The 19374-nt window shown below is 58.2% G+C and overlaps 7 protein-coding genes across 8 annotated transcripts; all 7 read right to left on the reverse strand.

Moving 5' to 3' along the window:
* Positions 1-215: 215 nt before the first annotated feature.
* On the reverse strand, positions 216-4673 carry ABB37_01722 (hypothetical protein; the record flags this gene model as incomplete). The annotated part of the gene is made up of 1 exon (XM_015798332.1): positions 216-4673. One exon carries the CDS (start codon positions 4671-4673, stop codon positions 216-218), a length of 4458 nt encoding a protein of 1485 aa, XP_015663852.1.
* Positions 4674-6351: 1678 nt separating this feature from the next.
* ABB37_01723 (hypothetical protein) lies at positions 6352-7774 on the reverse strand (the record flags this gene model as incomplete). Of its 2 annotated transcripts, none has more annotated exons than XM_015798334.1 (1): positions 6352-7774. In XM_015798334.1, exon 1 carries the CDS (start codon positions 7507-7509, stop codon positions 6352-6354), a length of 1158 nt encoding a protein of 385 aa, XP_015663854.1. In that variant the 5' UTR covers positions 7510-7774. The 2 variants fall into 2 exon arrangements, with proteins under 2 accessions (XP_015663854.1, XP_015663853.1); XM_015798333.1 differs by having other exon boundaries at positions 6352-7701.
* A 742-nt stretch (positions 7775-8516) lies between these two features.
* On the reverse strand, positions 8517-10873 carry ABB37_01724 (hypothetical protein; the record flags this gene model as incomplete). The annotated part of the gene is made up of 1 exon (XM_015798335.1): positions 8517-10873. The coding sequence occupies exon 1, from the start codon at positions 10605-10607 to the stop codon at positions 8517-8519; it is 2091 nt and encodes a 696-aa protein (XP_015663855.1). The 5' UTR covers positions 10608-10873.
* Positions 10874-11309: 436 nt separating this feature from the next.
* On the reverse strand, positions 11310-14261 carry ABB37_01725 (hypothetical protein; the record flags this gene model as incomplete). The annotated part of the gene is made up of 1 exon (XM_015798336.1): positions 11310-14261. Exon 1 carries the CDS (start codon positions 14097-14099, stop codon positions 11310-11312), a length of 2790 nt encoding a protein of 929 aa, XP_015663856.1. The 5' UTR covers positions 14100-14261.
* Positions 14262-14789: 528 nt separating this feature from the next.
* Positions 14790-15170, reverse strand: ABB37_01726 (putative Ribosomal protein s20; the record flags this gene model as incomplete). Its single annotated transcript, XM_015798337.1, has 1 exon — positions 14790-15170. Exon 1 carries the CDS (start codon positions 15138-15140, stop codon positions 14790-14792), a length of 351 nt encoding a protein of 116 aa, XP_015663857.1. The 5' UTR covers positions 15141-15170.
* A 647-nt stretch (positions 15171-15817) lies between these two features.
* Positions 15818-18071, reverse strand: ABB37_01727 (hypothetical protein; the record flags this gene model as incomplete). Its single annotated transcript, XM_015798338.1, has 1 exon — positions 15818-18071. The coding sequence occupies exon 1, from the start codon at positions 17711-17713 to the stop codon at positions 15818-15820; it is 1896 nt and encodes a 631-aa protein (XP_015663858.1). The 5' UTR covers positions 17714-18071.
* Positions 18072-18626: 555 nt separating this feature from the next.
* Positions 18627-19207, reverse strand: ABB37_01728 (putative Ribosomal protein s20). The gene has a single exon (XM_015798339.1). It carries the CDS (start codon positions 19175-19177, stop codon positions 18827-18829), a length of 351 nt encoding a protein of 116 aa, XP_015663859.1. The 5' UTR covers positions 19178-19207; the 3' UTR covers positions 18627-18826.
* Between the last annotated feature and the right edge of the window lie 167 nt (positions 19208-19374).

A 19374-nucleotide genomic window follows, 5' to 3' on the forward strand; every position in this document is an offset into this window, starting at 1 on the left:
CATTTGGCACTCCTTGACAGCATGCACTCATGCAAGAAAGCAGTGACAACGCGGGTCTGCGAAGTGAAGATCAATGCATGTTGAACTCATTTTTGAAGAGTGTTGTTTCGGCAATATATATATATATATATATATATATATTCCTTGTAGCTTCGTGTTCTCCCTTTCGCACGTGAGTAGACATTCTTCTTGCGGCCCTGAAAACCGCCGCCACCCTACTGCGAGAAGAAGGATTTTTCGTGCGCTTTCCTCTGTTTCCGTTCCAGGTAGGCAGCGGAGTGAACATACGAGGCCTTCGTGTAGGTGCCATCGGAGTTCATCACGCGGGGCGGACGGCCACGCCTGGGCTTCAGAGACGGCTCCGCAGCAACATAACTCGTCTGCCGTTGCTTCGTGCGAGGTCGTTTCTTTGTTGTTGTTGAAGACTCAACGGGTGTGAGGGGAGTCATCGCTACTTCCATCGCCTTGCCGTCTTCGGCTGCGTGACGCTTACCTCCGCGGCCTCGTTTTCGGAGAGGCGCCGGAGTCGCCTCCTCTGCTCCGACACTCACCCCCGCACTCTGTCCTCCTTCCAGTACCGCATCGGTGGGCTCTTCATCTGTGGTGTTCGCCGCGTGCGTCACGGCAGTTTCTCCAAGAGTCTCTTCTAGCCGGCAGTGCAGACTCGCCACGATCGTGTTGACGGCTTGCTGGATTGTTGCCTCCTGAGCTGGTGTGAAGAGCGGCATGATGTCACCAGGCGTAGACAGCGGCGGCAGCATTCCAGTCGCACGGAGAGAGCAGCAACAGCTATAGATGCTCGCCCCCAAGGCATCACGGATCTGCTGCTGCATGGATTGGGTGCATTTCGCCTCCTCCTTCTCCTCCATTCTAATACGGGTGGGTTCCAGCGGCGCTGCCGCCGCCGTCGATCCCATTACGGAGGCTCCTGCATCTGGTACGTCGAGTAAAGCTTCACTGATGTTGTCCTCGTTTACTTCTTCGCCTTCCACCGCTTCCTCATGCGCGTCCTTCTCCGTTGCGGGAGGTCGTCCACGCCGTCGTTGCTGTGCGGCCATCAAGCGCTGCATCGCCGCCGCCTGCGCCATCAGCGTCACACGCATGTGCTCTTGCGCGTCACCTACCCACCGCGCTATCGATGCACTGCGCCTGCTGTGGGAGCGCAGCGCTGCCACCGACGCTGACGTCGCGGCTTCGAACGCATCCTGCGTTGCTGGGTCGTGCTCAGCCAAATTCGCCGCCGTTCGGCGCGCCATCTCTGCTTCTTCCGATGCATTTTGAGGAAAGCACCAACCAACAGCAAACTGTTGCAGCGGGAGCAGTGACGTATACGCGTCCGACAGCGGCAGAGCAGCGCTGTCACATTGAGAGCCCGTTTCTTTCACCTGTGCCCTCGCTCCTGCTGAAGCGCACGTGCTCTCCACTAGCGCCTCGTACAGCTCGAAGGGTTGGTGAAGTGGACGGGGAAGGGCAGGCGTGGTAGCAGGAGCTTGGCAACTGCGGTGTAACGGCACGTGAGCGCATCCAAAGCAAGTGTAACTGACCTGGCTGGAGAGGGCAAGACGATCAAAAGCGGGGCGCGGCGCCATCTCCGCTTTCTGCTTCATATTCGGTACAACATTGCCGGTGTGGTCGCCGTCTGGCGTGAACGCCAGCAATTCGACGAGCTGCTCGTGCAGGTTCCACACCGTCTCGTATGTGCGCCGCGGATGCGTTACCGCCCGCACCTCATCGCGAGAGTGAAAGAGCAACCAAAACGCTTTCTGCAGCGCCACCTCCGTCGTTGCAGCGCGGACCAGCTCCGTTGCGTGGCGCTGCACGTGCAGGAGATTCTCAACGAGGTCCCCCGTCGACGCACTCAAGAAGCGCTGCCACAGCGCTGCCAGCTGCACATCCTCTTTGTTCTGCAATTGCAGCTGAAAAGGCGAGGATACCTTGGACCGCCGAGGCGATCGTCCGCCCCGACCGCGGCCTCGGCCACACGTCGGCAGTGAAGACGACTCAATGGAGGGAAACGCCACACTGGACAGATAAGACGCGACGGTAGACGCGGAGAACACCCCTGAGCCGCGCTCATCATGGTCATCGCGACTGCTTGCTGCACCCGGCGCATCGCAGCGACCCTCGGTACTGGTCAGCTCCAGCACCACTCGGTCCACATCATAGAGTCGCACACGCGCCATTTCCTCCGCGCGCGCTCGCTCCAGCGGAGAGAGGCGCGGCACAGAAGCCGCGACAACGCCGTCTTGCTGCAATTGTTGGAGACGTTCTTCTTCTTGCTCTGCAGCTTTCCGCAACGCCTCCTCTGCCGCAATGAGCTTGTCCTCCTCTTCGAAGGTAACACCATCCTGGCCGTAGACGACAAAGATGCCGTCCGAAGATCGCACCAGCGACGACAGCTGCGCACTCCCTTCCCCAAACAAGAACGCATTCTGTTCCTTTTCGTTCATCTCCAGCCACGAGTGACCCTCCTTCGCCGCGGCAGCGCCTTCGTCCTCGTTGATCTGCGTTTCCAAAGAAGGCCAGAGAGCGTTGCGGCTGCCTCTAACGCCGGAGTATGTCGCGTCCTGACCTGCATCGCCACCGAGCGATGCCGCCAGCGACGCAGCTGCACCGCAGTAACGAAGCGGCGCCAACTCCGCCGCGGTGATGGTGGGACGGACCTCGCCATAGCTGAAGGGCCGCACATGCGGTCCGCACACCCGCGACTGGTCTCGTCGGTGCGTGAGCACAAAGGCCCTCCACGCCGCCGCGGGACCCGTGAAGGTCGACGACGACGAGGCCGACGGTGCAGCGGAAAAAGAGGAGGCAACGGCGGTGGCACGCAGCGTGCCGCGGTACATCTCCACAATTTCGTGGCAGAGGGCAGCGCTGAAGAAGTGCACGTTTAGCGGTCTAGTGCCGAAAATGTTGGTCATGGACGACCGCATCAGCTGCTCCGACATCACCTGGCACAGCGGTACGCCGCTGTGATACGTTTCCTCAGCGAGGCCAGACTTGTGAGAAGGCAAGACGTCCATCGACGATGCATTGACGAGGGTTACATCGTGTGGATTCGATTTTCTCTCTTCTTGTCTCGCCATTGCCTCCTTGACCGCCATCCACACCAGCTCTTGCACTTGGTCCCACCAGAGATGCGGTGCTCGCAGCAGTCGATAGACAAGGCACCGCAGAACTTTGCTGCGACCAACAACCTCGCGGTGCGTGGGAGGAGGAAGAAGAGGAGTCGAACCAGGTAAGGATTGCGAAAAATATCGAGGAAGCGGCGGTGTCTCCGCTGCGAGCGTTTCCGCAGAATCTGAAGAGGAACTTTCCCTCCTATCTGCCGCCGAAGTCGGTGCACCACGGTCACCACTCACCCGTTTAATCCACTCGTTTTCCTGCTCTTGGAGGGGCATCAGCCAGCCACTCTCGTAGAATAGCTCCAGTTTGCTCGCACGGTCCAGTAGCGGCATGCAGGACTCCACTCGGTCCGCAGGGTCCAGGTGAGTCACCACGCTGGTGTGATGATCTGCCACACCAAAGAGGGCATCCTGCATGGCGTTCCCGTCCTCTGCAACCGCGTCGTCGTCGCCGTTAAGGTTTAACGGGCAGATCATGGACACTGTCGGAAGGGGCGGCGGAAGAAGCGGCTCCATCGCACTTTCTTCGTTCATCACAGCCTTTTTGTCTGCTGGTGTTGCATCTTCAGCTGCACGCGCATCGTCTTGCCCCACGACGGTGCGCATTGCCGTGTTCTCTGGCGGGTGAAACGCCGACGCTGGCTCGGGTGCATCCGCCTCAAAAAGCTGCTCGTCCTCCTCACCGTCCAACAGATCCTCTGTGTCCAGCTCCGCGTCCGAGACGCCGCTGTTGTCCGCTGTTGCTGCCTCGGTATGTTTGCCACGATGCGTATCCCGCGCAGGGAGTGAGATCGATGCGTGCACCGTCTTTAGCGTCCCAGAAACGTGCGTAGCTGCTGGGTCAAACGATGCCACATCACCTTCCGCGCAATCGTCAAGCGGAGAAGCAGCAGATGGCCTCGATCCGTTTTCGAGCGTGGAGATTGCCGTCGGCCCATCAAGCCCGTAGAGAGCCTTTTCGAATGCTGCCTCCGCTGCAGCGGCGTCATTTGGCGGTGACTGCGGTGATTTCTCACTCCCTCCCCGTACCTCTTTGTCGTCTTCAGCCTGTTTAACCCCCTCTTCCGCTTCCGAGGGCTCCTGTTGGGGTTTCAGTGCTCTCACCCCTGTTGCCACCGCAGCTGTGTTTTTCGCGCTTTTGTCTGGGGAGTCGCCGACCTTGAAAAGGTCACCGTACAGTGCCCGCTCAAACGCCTCCTCAGAAGATGTCGAAGCGGAGTGTTTCTGCGGCGCAGGCGGCTGCAATAGGTGCGTTGTGGATAACGGCGGCAAAGCCCCTCGTTTATCCGCTCCACCGCCTACCGGCGTCTCCTCGCGAAAAGCACTTACAGCAGAAGAAGTCGAAGTACCTCTCCCGTTGTGCTCGTCGGCAGCAGGCGCTGCCTCCATCGGCTTTGCAGCACCGAAAGACGCCGAGGCTTCCGGCAATTTACGTGACGTCGGCGAAGTCGCAGGGGAACGATCGCTTGTCTCGCCCGTCGAACTCGCGACGCCATCCGCCCCCTCGCTGACGTGCTGCTCTACAGAATGGCGAGAAAAGGTGCCGAACATGGCGGCCTCGAAGGCAGCTTCAGCCGCAGTGTGATCAGCTGCCGAGGCGTCTGTGCCTGTCGATGCCAACGCCGGGGTCGATACGCCACGCACCGGTTCACTACGTGGAGCCAAACACCGCCCAAAAAAGTCGTTTCCTACCGCAGTGACGCCGCGCGGGCGTCGCAGCTGATTCTTCTTCGTGAAGGAATGAACAGGGACGTATGCGCACCGCACGACTCGTGCCCCCGCATCAGAGCGCGAGGCCGTGGGTGCGAGCAGTGGTAACGGCGACCGATGGCGCCACCACGCCGAAGGGGAAAGCAATGCCGAGGCGCATTTTGCTCTCTTCATCTCATATGTGCCTGTGAAGGACCACGCAGAGCGGCGAAAGCAAATACGTGGTATAATTCTATGGAAGATATTGTATGAAGCGTTGTGAGATGCGCGCTTTGCAGGAACACGAACTTCGACGCAGGTGAGATCCAAGGACAAAGAAGTTGCAGATCGTTATTATTTGAGAAACAAATCGAATTCTTTGGTGAATGTCTGTGGTGAAAGCAGAGGTAAAAGGGCTCGACCTAAGGGTAGAATCGCCGGCGTGGTTATTAACTGTGCGTATCCGGTGCGTTCCGATAGTATGTGAACAAATCCGTGCTTCGACCTTCGAAAAAAAAAACCCCAAGCAGACCAACAAGAAAAGCAGTGCTGATGTACTTGGGGGTGCAATTGTGTACTGGCCTGTGATTGGCAGAGGCGACACCGTACCGATATATATATATATATATAGATAGATAGATAGATCATTGTGATAAGCGGGAGAGCGACGATGAAAAGGAAGAAGGCATGTGATTCGAGATCGTAGAGGAAGGACAAGACAGCTCCTTTAAAGCGCGAGCAAAACAAAAAGTGCTGTTTCTATGCAGCCTACAAAAAAAAAAAAAATCAAAAGAACACGTCGCGGTTGCAATCAGTGCATGCGGGTATACATGCCGATGCAGCAGCTGTAAACAAATAAATAAAAGGAGGGCGGAGCCTTGCATGCATCTTAAGTCACCTGAGAGAATTCACAGAAAAGAAAATCCTGGCTCCCTCGCGTGCACGTAGCTTCACCGCACGTACTTCTTTTGAAGTCAAACCCGACATACCTAGCTTCATCCTTGTTCGACGAGCACGTGTACTTGGCGCTGTTGCTTTACCTTTCACTTAATAGTAATAAAATACATATACATCGACGAAGGAAATTAGCGCGTGGGAAAACAAAAAGAGGACACAGTATCTTTCACTCGTCCTTCTAAAAAGAAAAGAAAAATATATGTATTTCTGTATAGTCTAAATCCGGATAGCAGATAAGCTCCAACCCTTTCTCGCTATAGTAACCCTTACGTGGAGAAGAAGATTAAATTCTTGTAAGTGCTCCTTGTAGTGTAGTAACTTTCGAAGAATACAAGTAAATAAAAAATAGGAAAAAAAACAATCCATGAGGGTGGTAGGGGCAGCAACGAACAAATGGAAGTGTACGCATGTGGTCGATGTGTTTTCTCTATTGCCGCCACCCACGTCGTTTATGTTCAGTCTAATCGCCTTTTTGAAGGCCGCTTTTTGGCTTTCTGTTCTTTCCGCCCTCCAACTCAAAAGAAAAAGGATAACGAAAGTCTCCCATGCGAGTGCGCGAGATACCGCGCGCTTCCCGCCTCTACTAGTGCACGTGACGACCGGGCTCCTCCTCGCCGTCGTCGTAAAATTCCTGATGCTCCGGGTTGAAGCCGTACCGGTGCTGCGAAACAGCTGGAGCGCCTCCCTGACGGCCAGCGCCCTCCTCCGGCACGTCCAACCACTTCGGCTGCGGGCGACCACCCCCTGGCTGCTGCCGCTGCTGTTGCTGAGGCACCGGGGCGTAGTTGTCCTCATCGTCGTCGTACATCTCGATCTCCTGCATGCGGCGCGGCGGCACCTGATTGGCGCCGGCCACATCGCCCTCGTCGTAGTGGCGGGACTCGTAGTCGTCGCCGTCCAGTCGGTAGGCCGGTTGCCGCTGCGCAGACGCCGGCGGCGGAGCCCCTTTGCGATCCGCCTCCGCATCGTCGTGCTGAGCCCACGGCGGCAACGACGGGGGAAAGACGTTCGACGGGGCCTGCTTCCGGTTCGACTGCGGCCCCGGACGCGGGGCACTGTTTTGGCCCATGCCAGGGAATCCAGCCACACCCGACACCTCGCCGCCCGCCCCCGTCTGCTTCGCCGTTCTTTGCTGCTCCGCCTGGATGCGCTTGCCGTGCGGCCGCTGCGGCTGGTCGCGCATGAGCTCCCCCATCATGCCACCTCCCTGCTGCGCCGACCCTGATGCACGACGGGTCGCATTGGGGGTTGGTGCCTGCTGGCCTTTCACCGGCGTATCACTAAACTTCAGGAAGGTGCTCGCGCTGTGCGTCTCGAACTTCTTCGACTCCTGCGCCCGGCGATCCTCAGCCGTCGGCACCGCCATTGTAGCGTCGGTACTGCGAGCCTCCCGAGGGCCACGACCCGCCTGCTGCGGGGACACCTGAGCTTTGTCAGCCTCCTGCCAGGAGAAGATGTTCAAGTTGTCCCTCGGACCCGCTTTTTGTCGGCGGGCCGCGTGCGGCTGCTGGCCGGCCGAGGCGTCGTGGGCGTACATCCGGTCCATAAAGGACGGACCCGCAGACATCTGCTTTTGGTCGTTCATGTGACGGCTCGTATCTTCACTCGCTACGGGACCGGCGGGGACGTTTCCGGTGGGCGACAGTGCCATGTCTTGTGGTTGATGTCGACGGCCAGTTTGGCGCTTGTTGGCCTCCCGCGCTTCACTCTCATGACCAAAGGTGCCTCCGGCGAAGAACATGATTCTAGCGGTGTGGTTGTATAGCGTGGGTGTGGACTCTGTTGGATGGAATAAGAAGGGTATTTTTCCCGTTCTTTACTAAGAGGTGCTTTTCGATCTTCTACAAAAGGAAAGGAAGAGGTCAACCGTTTCGTCGTAGGGTATGTATTTGGGGTTCAGCTCGATGCCGTTCGGCAAGTAAGAACGCGGAACTATGAAAGCAGAAGAAGGAAAAAGAGAGAGGAAGAACGACTCGAGGAAGCGATGTGTTTCCAAAAAACAGCACTGCCGGTTTTTTGTTGTTGTTGTTTAGGTGGGGGGAGATCGTAGATGGAGGAAAGGAGACTATATGGCAAGAGAAACGGGAAGGGAGAAAGATCTTTTTTTAAAAGAAGAAGCGCATACAAACTGCAGCAATAGCGTTTGCAGGACACCCGCACACACACACACACAGCTACTGACAAAGCTAGCTTGTTTTTCTTTTAATTACTTATTATTGGGGAGTTGTGGAAAAAAAAAACCAGCAATAAAGGAGCGGAGAAATAAAGAGGTCAATACAACAGAACACAAACGCACGTACGCGAGGAGCATTTCCAAGCAACGGTGGAGGAATGCCTACAATTTCGAAGGAGTGCAACGAAAGGCGAATAGAAAAAAATAACGTGCTAGTTGGCGCAAATCGGTTTCATCGAAACAGCAACCAAAGAAAGGAAAAGCAGTTGTATAGTTAGCTTTGGAAGATGGCGCGGATGGTGAGTAGAGCAGCCAAGCAAAGAGGCGGCGTTTTGGCGTGCAGGGGAACGCTCCAGCCGGGAAAGATACATATAACGATTAGAGCGCCAGACATGAAAAAAAAAACCCCGGTGCACCCTTTTGGTGATCATTTCTCCATTACAACTGGTAGTGTAACGGAGACAGAGACAAACGAACAGCCAACATGGATGCTGATCTAAATTGAAAAAGTGTGGCATCGGCATGAAGGAAAAAAAACGGCTAAAAGATGTGCTAGTTGCGTGGTTAGCCCTCGTCTAGTACGCGCTCACCACACTGATGCGCTGGTAGTTCGCCTGAACAAATGGGTGCTCCTTCGCCGCCCGCACCAGCGCGTTCGGCAAAATAAGTTGATGCAGGGCTACCGGAGTGCTACTGCCTTCCGTGACGGAGAGTTGCTGCTCTTCGATGTAGTCCAGCAATTCGGAAATACACTCGGAGGTGAGAGGCCCGCTCAGCTGCAACTCCTCCAGCACGCCAAAGGCAACACTTCGCCTCGCTGATCCGCGTGCGCCGTCGTGTTTCTCACCATCCTGGTGGCGGGCGAGCGTCAGCAATGCATCGATGTGCGCCGGCGTCAGGGAGCATTGCTCGTAGCGTAGACGGCGGACGGCGCGGAGGGGAAGGGGGACGAATCTGCCCATGTCATGCGGAACCACAAAACAGCGTGTGAAATGAAACGTCGCCAGCGGCGATCCACGTCCCGTGACAAAGTTCTTGAGAAAGGTGAGGATGTGCGTGGATGCCACTGCCGCAGTGAGATCGGTGACGGCAGAATTGTTCGCGTGATCGCCGAGCATGGTCCGCTGTGTGAACGTCCGCGTGTCTGCTGCTGTCGGCGACACGAGCAAGTCCAAAAAGGCGTTGCTCTGAACTCGCAGCCGGCCCTCCTCCGCCTCCACGATGTTATCTTGCCGTCCAGCCAGGTTGGGCCTTTCCTCCATGCCGAGGGTGATGCCGCGCATGTCCAGATCGGCGCAGTGCAGCGCAGTGATGCACATCTTGTTGTGGTCGCAATCCTCCAGCAGGACATCTTCCAGAATACGCAGGGCGGCGGCGGTGGGACACGACTGCACGGGGCCGAGTACGTGCACACATAGAGGCACAACAGGGGCTGCTGATGTGGTCGGAGAGCCAGTACCCAACGACGATGAAGCTCTTTCCGCAGGGAGCGCTGAAGAACTGTTAAGGTCTAACTCCGTTTCCACGCGAAGCGGGAGGTACGGCGCGAGGCCGCTTAACATCGACGAGAGTTGTTCCAGCGTACGGAGAGGCTGGCGTGAAGTTTCCAGTGCGTCCATGGCCATAGCTACGGCGTACGCGCTGAGAGCGCCTTCTACGGCATTGCTGCTTTCTGGATCGTGCCTGTTGTCAACGGCCGACACACCGGACTGCTCTAGTCGCAACGTCTGCCCTGCCACAGCAGGTGTCGTTGGCAAACCCGCCCGTTCCCCCTCTGGATTCAACGTTCGCGGGGAGTGCCGCTGGGCACGGCCGCCCTGCTGACTTCCGTAGAAACCAGCCGGGTCCTCCACACGGATGCACGTGCCATCTTGTGTCATGCGCATCAGTACGCCTCGCTGCATCACGAGCTGCTCCCCCGGTGTGGTCGCCACACGGCCAAACGCAACCGACGACGGTGGTGTGCTGGAGCCGGCAAGGGAGCTCTCCGTGATGGAGTCCGCGATTTGTGCGTCCGCAGCATCCTGCGCCAGATTGGTCTGCTCCGGAGGTGACGTGGATGCCGGCGCTGCAGCCGACCCGAGCGCGGCCTCGTACGAACGGGAACGGGGCGGTGCGTATTGCCGGTGTTGGCGACTCCCACTGGCACTCCTCCCGTCGTCGTCGCCGCCACCTCGGTGTGGCATCGTCGTCGGTGTTCCTCCTTTGCTGCGGTGGGACCCCTGCGACACCCCCGACCCCCGCAGTGCGTCTGCCGCCACGAGATCGTTGGCGCCGCCAGTGAATACATCGTTGCCGTTTTCATAAAACTCCGACGCAGAAAGGGAGTCGGAGCGACGAAGACAGTTGCAGCAACAGCGCCCGCCTCTGCAGCACCAAAAGTGTAGTCGCTGGAAGGGTCGCAGGATCGCGGCCACGAGGTGGGAAGTGGAGCTACCTCCGCGTGTCGCCGGCACCGTGCTGTCGCTCCACGCGGCAAAAGATAGACTGTCAAAAATGGACGTACGTGCTTCGCTGCTGGCGCCGGCGCCGTTGCCCGCGTCGCCTACATCATCCTCGAAGACTACGAGGGAGTTGTCGACCTGCGAGGGCGGGAGGAGCGGCTGGGGCGGTGGTGGTTGCCGTGCCGACTCTCGATTGCTGGACAGCAGTGGGCGGCGGTCCATTGTAAAACATGCGCCAAGTACACACACAGAAACGGCACTAGCGAAAATGAAAGCAGCTTCTTCGATAAATGGGCAAGCAACGTGAAGTCGAGCAGCTGCAGAAGAGACAACAAAAAACGTTTTACAGAAGCAAACAACGGGCGCTGAACGTGGACGACGAAAGATGCGCGCGATCGCAGCATAAAGAACCTTTTTTATTTGAAAACAGGAAACGAGAAAAAGGAGAAACGAGAAGAGAGTGCGTATTTGTCCAAGTCACGTTCTCCTAGAAAGAGAGAAAGAGAGAGAGGCGCAGAGAGGGGGAGGAAGAGTCACCAAGATGGATACTTGTTGGAGCTGGAGTGACAGTAGAGTTGGAAAGCATGGCGGTGTAGCCACCACATGCAAAAGAAATGGTTCGTCGTGTGTGCTCTTGGATCTTCTTTTTTCTTTAAGACAGCTTGCTCGACGCAAGCGCAACACCAACAAAAAAGAGGGAGGCCTTAATCACTCGTTTAGTAACCGTTCTTCTTGCCACACTAGAGGGGTTTTTTTCTTCTACTGTCGCATTGGCATTACGGTCGCTTTAATAAGCTCGAGAGGTCTATGCAGTTCTACGTGTAGAGTGAAACAAAAAGGGGGGGAGGGGGCAGTGCACATGAAAAATACGTTGCTGGAGAGTGAGGTACGCCTCTTCTTTTTCTCTGCCGATGTCCAACGTCGCTAAGCTGACTCTGTGTGTCGCTGAACCAGCTCGGTAAGCGCCGCGTTCTGCGCCTCAATGCGGGCATCCAGTTGGGAGAGCTGCTGCTCCAGCGTCGGCGGAGCAGGAGCAGCAGGAGGAGCACACGTCGGAACCACCGCACTTGGTGGTGGTGGGGGGGCCGGAAGGGTGGACGACGGCATCTCCGGCAGCGACACCGCACCTGGTGGCAGCGGCACAGCTGCACTGCCAGGAGGGGGAGGGGGAGGGACGGAGACGGCCACCGAATGAGCAGGGGGCGGCGGTGATGAAACCGTGAAGGTGGGAAGGGATGGTACGACCGCCACGAGCGGGGGAGGCGGAACAGCAGTAGCAGCAGGCGGCGGTGGTGGCGGTGGTTGCGGCGCTGCATCGTCAGTTGGTACAGGAGCTGTATTCGCCTCTGATTTCGCCTGATGCTCCTCTGCGCTCTCCGCCTCTTTGTCATCGACGCGAAGAGAGAAAGCCGGCGGCTTGGACGGAGTTACGGTCCTCTCACCGCCAGTGGGTGCGTCATTCGGTGGTGCAGCGGAAAACGACTCGCTGACTTCCACCTCATCCCCGAGCGTGGATGAATTACTCGTTTCGTCAATACCGGCGAGTGACGACGATGGTGCTGCTGCTGCTGCCCCGTCTTCCTTCGGCGGAGGAGTCTCTGTTGCAGCTGCCTCCTTCTCCTCCAATAGCAAAGAAGGCTGCAGTGGTGGTGGCAGCGCCGCCGTTTCCTCTTGCTGGGCCTCTTCCTTCTCTCTAGTCCCTTCCGCTTCCTCAGCCGGTGGATTTGGATCGGCCGCACTCGGCTTCGCTGCCGCATGCGGATCCGCCACGGCAGGCATCCGTGGAGCCACCGTAGAGCCTGCCTCCGTGACGGCTGTGGCAAGTTCTCCGGCTCCCGCGCTCGCCATCTCGTCTTTGCCGTCCAGCGACGATTGTGGTGGTGGTGGCAAAGCAAAGGGCCCTGATGGCTGTGCGGAATCGTTTTGCTGCGCAGAAACCCCGAGGGCACCGTCCACCGGGGATGGTGTAACGGGATCCGCCTCGTGTTGAGGGAAGCCGAACGGCTCCTTGGCAATCGCCTGCGCCGACTTTGAAACATCCGCTGCTTCTTCACCCGCTCGAGTAATGGGCGACACGGTGGGAACGGCAACCACATCCGGCGCTGATGTCATCGAAAGGAGTTTGGAATCCTCTTCCTTAATAGCTGCAGCAGGTGCTGTTTCGTCCTCTATGGCGGACGTTGGGCGAAGCGTTGCAGCAGCGGTTTCAGGTCGGTGGTCACCCTCGTTCTCCGGCTTGAGTGCAAGTGCATGCGCCGTCGCTTTCTCTGCTTCACTCCAGTCCACGTTTGGTGTTGTTTTCGCCGCCGTTGCCGACTCCGTCAGCTGAGCAGCGTTCGACAACGCCTCCTCCTGCCAGGCCGCCAATGTCTCCCGCACCTCGCCCAGCGTCACCTCCTCTCCCGCACCTGCTGCCTCCCCGGTGAGGACGGCGCGATCCGGCGACGGCACACGCCGTTCGTGCAGAAGGTCCTCCGGTACAACGTCCAGCACGTGCCGCAGCATCGCCGACACCGTCACAAAGCGAGAGCTGAGACTCGCGTAGTACACGGCGAGTTGGTGCTCTCGCGTCTCCATCAGCGCAATGCGGTCCAGTGCGCCGCACAGCTGCTTCTCCTGGGCAGAGGAGCGTCCGCGTTCCTGCAGCAGCGCCGCGGCGAGCGAGTCCGCACGCGCCTTTTCGCGCGCCGCAGAAGCTTTCATGCGATCGCTTTGCAGCTTGTAGTAGTCGCGTTGGCTGACCGCGTCCACCACAGCCAGGTCAGCGCCGCCCGGTCTGCCATTCAACGCGCGCCCTTGTGCATGAGCGCCGGCGTCGTTCTCGGCAGCGCAGCGCAGTGCCCGCTCCGACTCTACGAGCCGCAGCATCGTCGCACACTCCGCGGCCATTGCCTCGTGTTCCGCCTGCTCTTCCCGCAGCGCCGAGCGAAATTGCACGATCTCGGCGGCCATAGCGTCACGCTGCCGACCAACGTCAAAGACAAGGCTCTGCAGGCCCTCGATGTCTTTGGTCAGCGACTCGACGTTGTGCTGTAGCGCACTGCGCTCCAGCTGGTACGGTTCGGGAATGCTTCGCAAGCGGTTGATCTCAAAGTAGCAGGCGTTGTTTGCGTGTCCCTCTGCGGCCACATCAACGTGGTGCACCCGCTCTCTATGCGGCAGCGGCAACGCCACGCCTTTGAGGCGTCGCTCAACACTCTCCGCAAACAAGGCGTCCTCGGTGTGTGTGCCAACCACTTCTCCCTCCGCTGGATGTGCCTTGCGCGCATGCGAGCGAGTTGCGGCGTCTTGCTGCTGCTTAACCACACGCAGCTGCGCATCCAAACACGCAATTTGTTGTTTTAGATTGCGCACAAGCGACAGTTCGATAGCGTTGTTGCTGTTACTGCTTCGTGCCACTGCGGTGGCTGGCCGCTTTGCTTTCTCCGTCGTACTTCCATGCGCTTGCTGATGTCGTGACGGCGACTGAGGCGCTGTTTGTTGTGTCGGTGACGGCTGCACCGTTGACGTGGTTGCCTCCGTTGAACTCGTTGTAGCTTTCTTGTTGGTGGGTACGCTGGTGCCTACCGCGCGAACCGATTTCTTGGGGTCACGAGCGAAGGCTGCTGCATCTGCTGCTCTGGTTGTGTGTGCCTCTTTGGATCCCTTGTGCTCCACACTTCCGGTGAAGTGCTTCCCCAGCACCTCCAGTCGGGGTGGTGATGGTTGACGCATTGCGCACACGCAAAGCGCAAATCTCTGCGCTCTTAGAAACCAAATTCAAGAGGAAAACGTGCTGTGTGGAGGGCCTCCGTTTTCTGCACTTCCAACTGGAATGGGATATGAAATATATGTGTAGTAGAAGCTTCTAAACGCAAACTCAGCGAAAAGGTTTCCTTCGGCGGCGGCGGACAACACGAATAGCAGAAAGACAAGAGAAACAAGGAAGGGTAAAAACACAGCACATCGATTACGAGTTTGGCACAGTTGAAGGGCATCGCAGCGCGAAAGAACTCGCGTATTAAATGCATGAACTTACTGTTGACGTTCAGCAACGTGCAATGACGTAGGAGCTCACAGCGGCGCTAGCCAAAGAGGGTAGACGTCCTTCCTACAAAAAGGTATTCCGTATGATCAAAGCTAGTGGGTGGAGTTCTGGGAGTCTGCACGCACGTCCAACGAGCAGCGCACGACTCTCTCGTCTTTCTCGGGGAGGGGGCTATTTGGGTAGAAAATGAGGAAAATCACAAATCAGTCTTGGCAGAGTGACAACGCTAGGAGCGCCGCATGTCCGGGCACGGACACGCACGAGCACGCAGCGTCCTAGTGGAGGAATGGTGTAGTCAAAAGAGAAGTCGAAACAAAGTGGAGCGAGAGGCCTCCGCACACGCGCACAGGCGTGTTCGAGTCCACGCGCACACAGGCTTAGCGGTCGAGGATCGTGATGGACACATCAACTCCGGGCTCCATCGTGAAGCTCGTGATGCGCTTCACCTGCTCCGTCGGCGCGTGCAGGTCGATGATGCGCTTGTAGATCTTCATCTCGAAGGTGTCCCACGTGTTCGTACCGTTACCGCAAGGCGTCTTACGCGTCGTGATCTTCAGCGTGCGCGTCGGCAGACGCACGGGGCCGTGGATCGTCACCTTCTCGTCACGGGCGCGGGTCAGCAGCTGCGACGTCACAGACTCCACGGCCTTGGCGTTGCGCGACGTGATCGTCAGACGCACCGTCTGGCCCTCCGCGGGCGCCGCCTGGGTCTTCTTGGGGTAGTCCATTTGAAACGTAATCAAAGTGCCAAGTAAGTCTGCAGGCGGTTAATGGGGGAGGAGGTCGGGGGCAGAGGAGATGCGCACGCGTTGGGAGTTGATAGCAGATGTCACAAGAGCAACAGAAGGGCGAGGTTAGAGGGGCCAGAGAAATAGTGATTGAAAAATGCATCGAGGAGGAAAGCGAAGTCATACACGACATACGGCAGTTTCTTCTTCTCTTATGGATACCGTTGATGCGCACAGGCCTGTTCTAGATAAAGAAACACAGCACTTCCTCCGCAAGGAGAAGCGTTTGAGGAGCTGTGAAGCTTCGTCGCGATAAACACAAAAAGAGTCGACGTGTCTGCGAGCTTGAGGTGAGTTGTCTTGCGTGCGGGTGCACTGTTCGATTCCTACTTATCTTGGAGGGGCTGCGTCAGCTTTGAGAGTCTCAGCGACTCCTTTGAATTAAGAAGGAACGAACTTCTTTGTGGGAAACTGGCAGGTTTATTAAGTATGTGATGAAGCGTATCTTCGGGTAAAAGCGGTTAATAGAAACTAGCCATCGAGGCTTAGGGGCCATGTTCTTCTTTTTAAAAGGAAACTGTGAAAAAATGGTACTGCCCGAGAGCATATCATCACGAGCATTCGCGAGCAACTACGCAGCTTTCTTTTTGGGGGGCGACAGAAGGCGGGAAGACGAACTAATGGAACTGAGGTGGCGTACGAGTCTCTCGTGCAGCCTGCGAGAACATCCATTCCTCAGGAGCTGTGTGATCCCCGGGCAGACTTTGAGCACCACTCAGGCGCTCCTTATGCCGCAGCGCGGCCTGGTAGGCCGCCTCCACCATCGGGTCCTTGTAGTCTTTGACTTTCGCATAAGAATCCAGCACCATCTCCAGCAGAGGCGGCGGCAGCTCGAAGTCCTCGGTGTACAGCCGCACCAGCTGGTCCTTCACGACACGACGTCGCTCGTACTGCGTGATGTTTTCAAAACGTGCGAAGCGCATCAGCACGCTGTGGTACTTCTCCTGCAGATACGCCGCCTCGATTAGCAAGCGCATCTTGTCGAACGTCTCGGGTATGTCGCGGTCGCGCATCTCGCGGTTCAGCTCCGCGAAGTGCTTCCAATCGCCCTGGCGCATGCAGGCACGCAGCGCAGCCAGGTAGAGCACGACACTCGTGCTCGCTTCATCCGTCAACGCCGACACGCGAAGCAGACGTCGCAGCTCCGTCCACGAGGTGGTCGCCTCCACACGCGCAGCGAGTGCTTGGGCGTAGACGGGCGGCGACACCGGCCGGCGATCCCGCCGCATCGCGTCCAGCATTTGAAACGCCTCCTTCCACTTGCCCGCGTTCGCGCAGGCCCGAAGCGGCGCCTCGTAGCTCTGCTGGTACAGCGGAAGCCCATTTCGTTCAAGAGCGTGAAAGAGCGTGAGGGCCATCGACCATCCGCCCGACGAGCCCCCCACTGCGGGTGAAGAGGAAGAATTTGGAGACGGGGAGGACGCTATCGGCTGGCTTTGACGCTCTACCGCGGAGATCTCCTCGGACGAGATAAGGGCAAGGCGCACGCTGCGTTCATCCGGTGCGACTCGGGTGGCCATGAGCTGCTCCATGAGCTGCACCACATCGCTGTGTCTTTGCGCTTGAAAGCAGGCGCGGATGGCGGCATCGTAGGCCTCTGGCGGGATCAGCGCCTGCTCCGCCTCTGCCCCGCGAAGGATCGCAAGGCACAGCTTCCATTGCCGCCCGACGCAGGCCAGCTGGGTTGCGTGCTCGAGCAGAAGGGGGGTAAGTTCGTTGCTGGGCCGGAAAACCTGCGTATCTTTCCGGAGAGCGAGGAAGCTCTCCAACGCGACTTGCCACGGTGCAGCCGACGCTACGGTATGGTCGCCGCTCCAGGCGCTGTCGCGCCGGCTAGCGTCACTCCTCCTACCGCCGCCATCTGCACCGGTCGTGTGCTCCTCCGCAGGCCCACGGTCCGATTCCTTCGGAGTGAAACGCTCACCCGCCGCGGACGCCGCGGACGCACCCACCGCTGCCTCTCCGACAGGAATACGCACACTCGCGCTGTCACCCCTCGAGGCGCCACCGCTGTTCTCGCCTCCGCGAACGAGCGACGCACACAGCGCCGCCCGCAGGTATTCCGTTGTCACGTCATCGTTCACGACGGGCTTGTGGCTCGCGCTTTTAGCGTGCAGCGCCACGTCACGGCTGCGCAGCGCGCAGAGTTGCCGGTGAGCCTCATCGAAGTCCCCGGCATCTGCACAGGCGGACATGAACGCGACGTGCGCTGCCAAAGGGCGTGGGCGACCGATGCGCCGATACAGGTCTGTGTATAGGCGCTTCGCCGCCTTCAGCTGACCCGCTTGGCCGCACTGCTGCATCGCCCGGCACACAGCGGCGTCATTCGGGGAGACACCGTGGCGCACCGCGTCCTCCAGCGCCGCCACCGACGCGGACCATTGACTGGCGTGTTTGTGCTGATCTAGAAACCTGTGCAGCTTTGTGCGTCGCTCCGCGTCTTGGCGGACGAGCCCACGCTCGTACACGAAGCGGGACTGTCGCAGTTGAGACAACGCGAGCTTTTTGTCCATTCTTGTTGCCGTTGGTTCCGTTTCTTCTTGGCGAGGTGGAATCGGGGCGTGTGCGTCCGCTGCGGAACCTTCCGTCCGGGTCTTGTTGATGGACCTGGTGAACGCCTCGCCGGACGAAACAGGAAATACGTTTCTTTTTTTCTTTTCTAAAGCTTGACGATCCCCTCCAGCTTCTTCCTGCTTCTTTTCTCGATGTGCCTCCGACACGACGCTGCCGCACTGCGTTCCGCAGAGACGAGCGCCGCAGCCCGGTGCAGATGCGTGACAACACACACACGCACAACGAAAGAGACCGTGCGACGGCGGGCACCTATCGAAGGGCACGTTTTCGCTTTCGAAAAATAAGACACAAAAAAACTGTTTCGTGTGCGAATGAGACGACGTGTATGGCGCGGTACGGCGCACACGTGCGCGTTGTAGAACAACACAAACAGAGAAACAAAGGCGGAGGAAAAGAGGCGGAGGAAAGAGCAGGAAGTGCGCGTCTGTCGGCGAGAGAGAAAAAAAAAGGGGCTCGCCGTTCACAAGAACTTCGCTGCCACGGTGTAGTCGCAGGTGCGGCGCACGCGGGTGCGGGTGTCCGTCTGTCGGCCTGGAGCGGAGGAGCAAGGAGACGTACAACAGATAAAGAACAGAAGGAAAAGAGGGGGGGGGTAATTACAAGCGTATTCGCTAAAGCCGCCCCTTCCCATCGTGCTCCAGCTCCTTTCTTCCTCGCCTCCTTCCTTCACGACAGAGTCAATGGAAAGCTGCGAAGAAGAGCTTCTCAACGCCTAAAGCGACACCTCGTAAACCATACTGTCGGGTTCACCGAACCTTCGTCGGAGAACGGAGGGTGGAGTTCTGGGAGTCTGCACGCACGTCCAACGAGCAGCGCACGACTCTCTCGTCTTTCTCGGGGAGGGGGCTATTTGGGTAGAAAATGAGGAAAATCACAAATCAGTCTTGGCAGAGTGACAACGCTAGGAGCGCCGCATGTCCGGGCACGGACACGCACGAGCACGCAGCGTCCTAGTGGAGGAATGGTGTAGTCAAAAGAGAAGTCGAAACAAAGTGGAGCGAGAGGCCTCCGCACACGCGCACAGGCGTGTTCGAGTCCACGCGCACACAGGCTTAGCGGTCGAGGATCGTGATGGACACATCAACTCCGGGCTCCATCGTGAAGCTCGTGATGCGCTTCACCTGCTCCGTCGGCGCGTGCAGGTCGATGATGCGCTTGTAGATCTTCATCTCGAAGGTGTCCCACGTGTTCGTACCGTTACCGCAAGGCGTCTTACGCGTCGTGATCTTCAGCGTGCGCGTCGGCAGACGCACGGGGCCGTGGATCGTCACCTTCTCGTCACGGGCGCGGGTCAGCAGCTGCGACGTCACAGACTCCACGGCCTTGGCGTTGCGCGACGTGATCGTCAGACGCACCGTCTGGCCCTCCGCGGGCGCCGCCTGGGTCTTCTTGGGGTAGTCCATTTGAAACGTAATCAAAGTGCCAAGTAAGTCTGCAGGCGGTTAATGGGGGAGGAGGTCGGGGGCAGAGGAGATGCGCACGCGTTGGGAGTTGATAGCAGATGTCACAAGAGCAACAGAAGGGCGAGGTTAGAGGGGCCAGAGAAATAGTGAGCCACAAAACGACATAAGGAGCGGAGCGTCATAAGAAGAAGGTATTG

The sequence above is a fragment of the Leptomonas pyrrhocoris genome, assembly GCF_001293395.1.
Source record: "Leptomonas pyrrhocoris isolate H10 chromosome Unknown, whole genome shotgun sequence".
Taxonomy (NCBI): Eukaryota; Euglenozoa; class Kinetoplastea; order Trypanosomatida; family Trypanosomatidae; genus Leptomonas; species Leptomonas pyrrhocoris.

What these genes read in the sequence shown, in the direction of transcription:
- ABB37_01728 (XM_015798339.1), bottom strand. Translation starts at nt 19,177, where the DNA reads ATGGACTACCCCAAGAAGACCCAGGCGGCGCCCGCGGAGGGCCAGACG.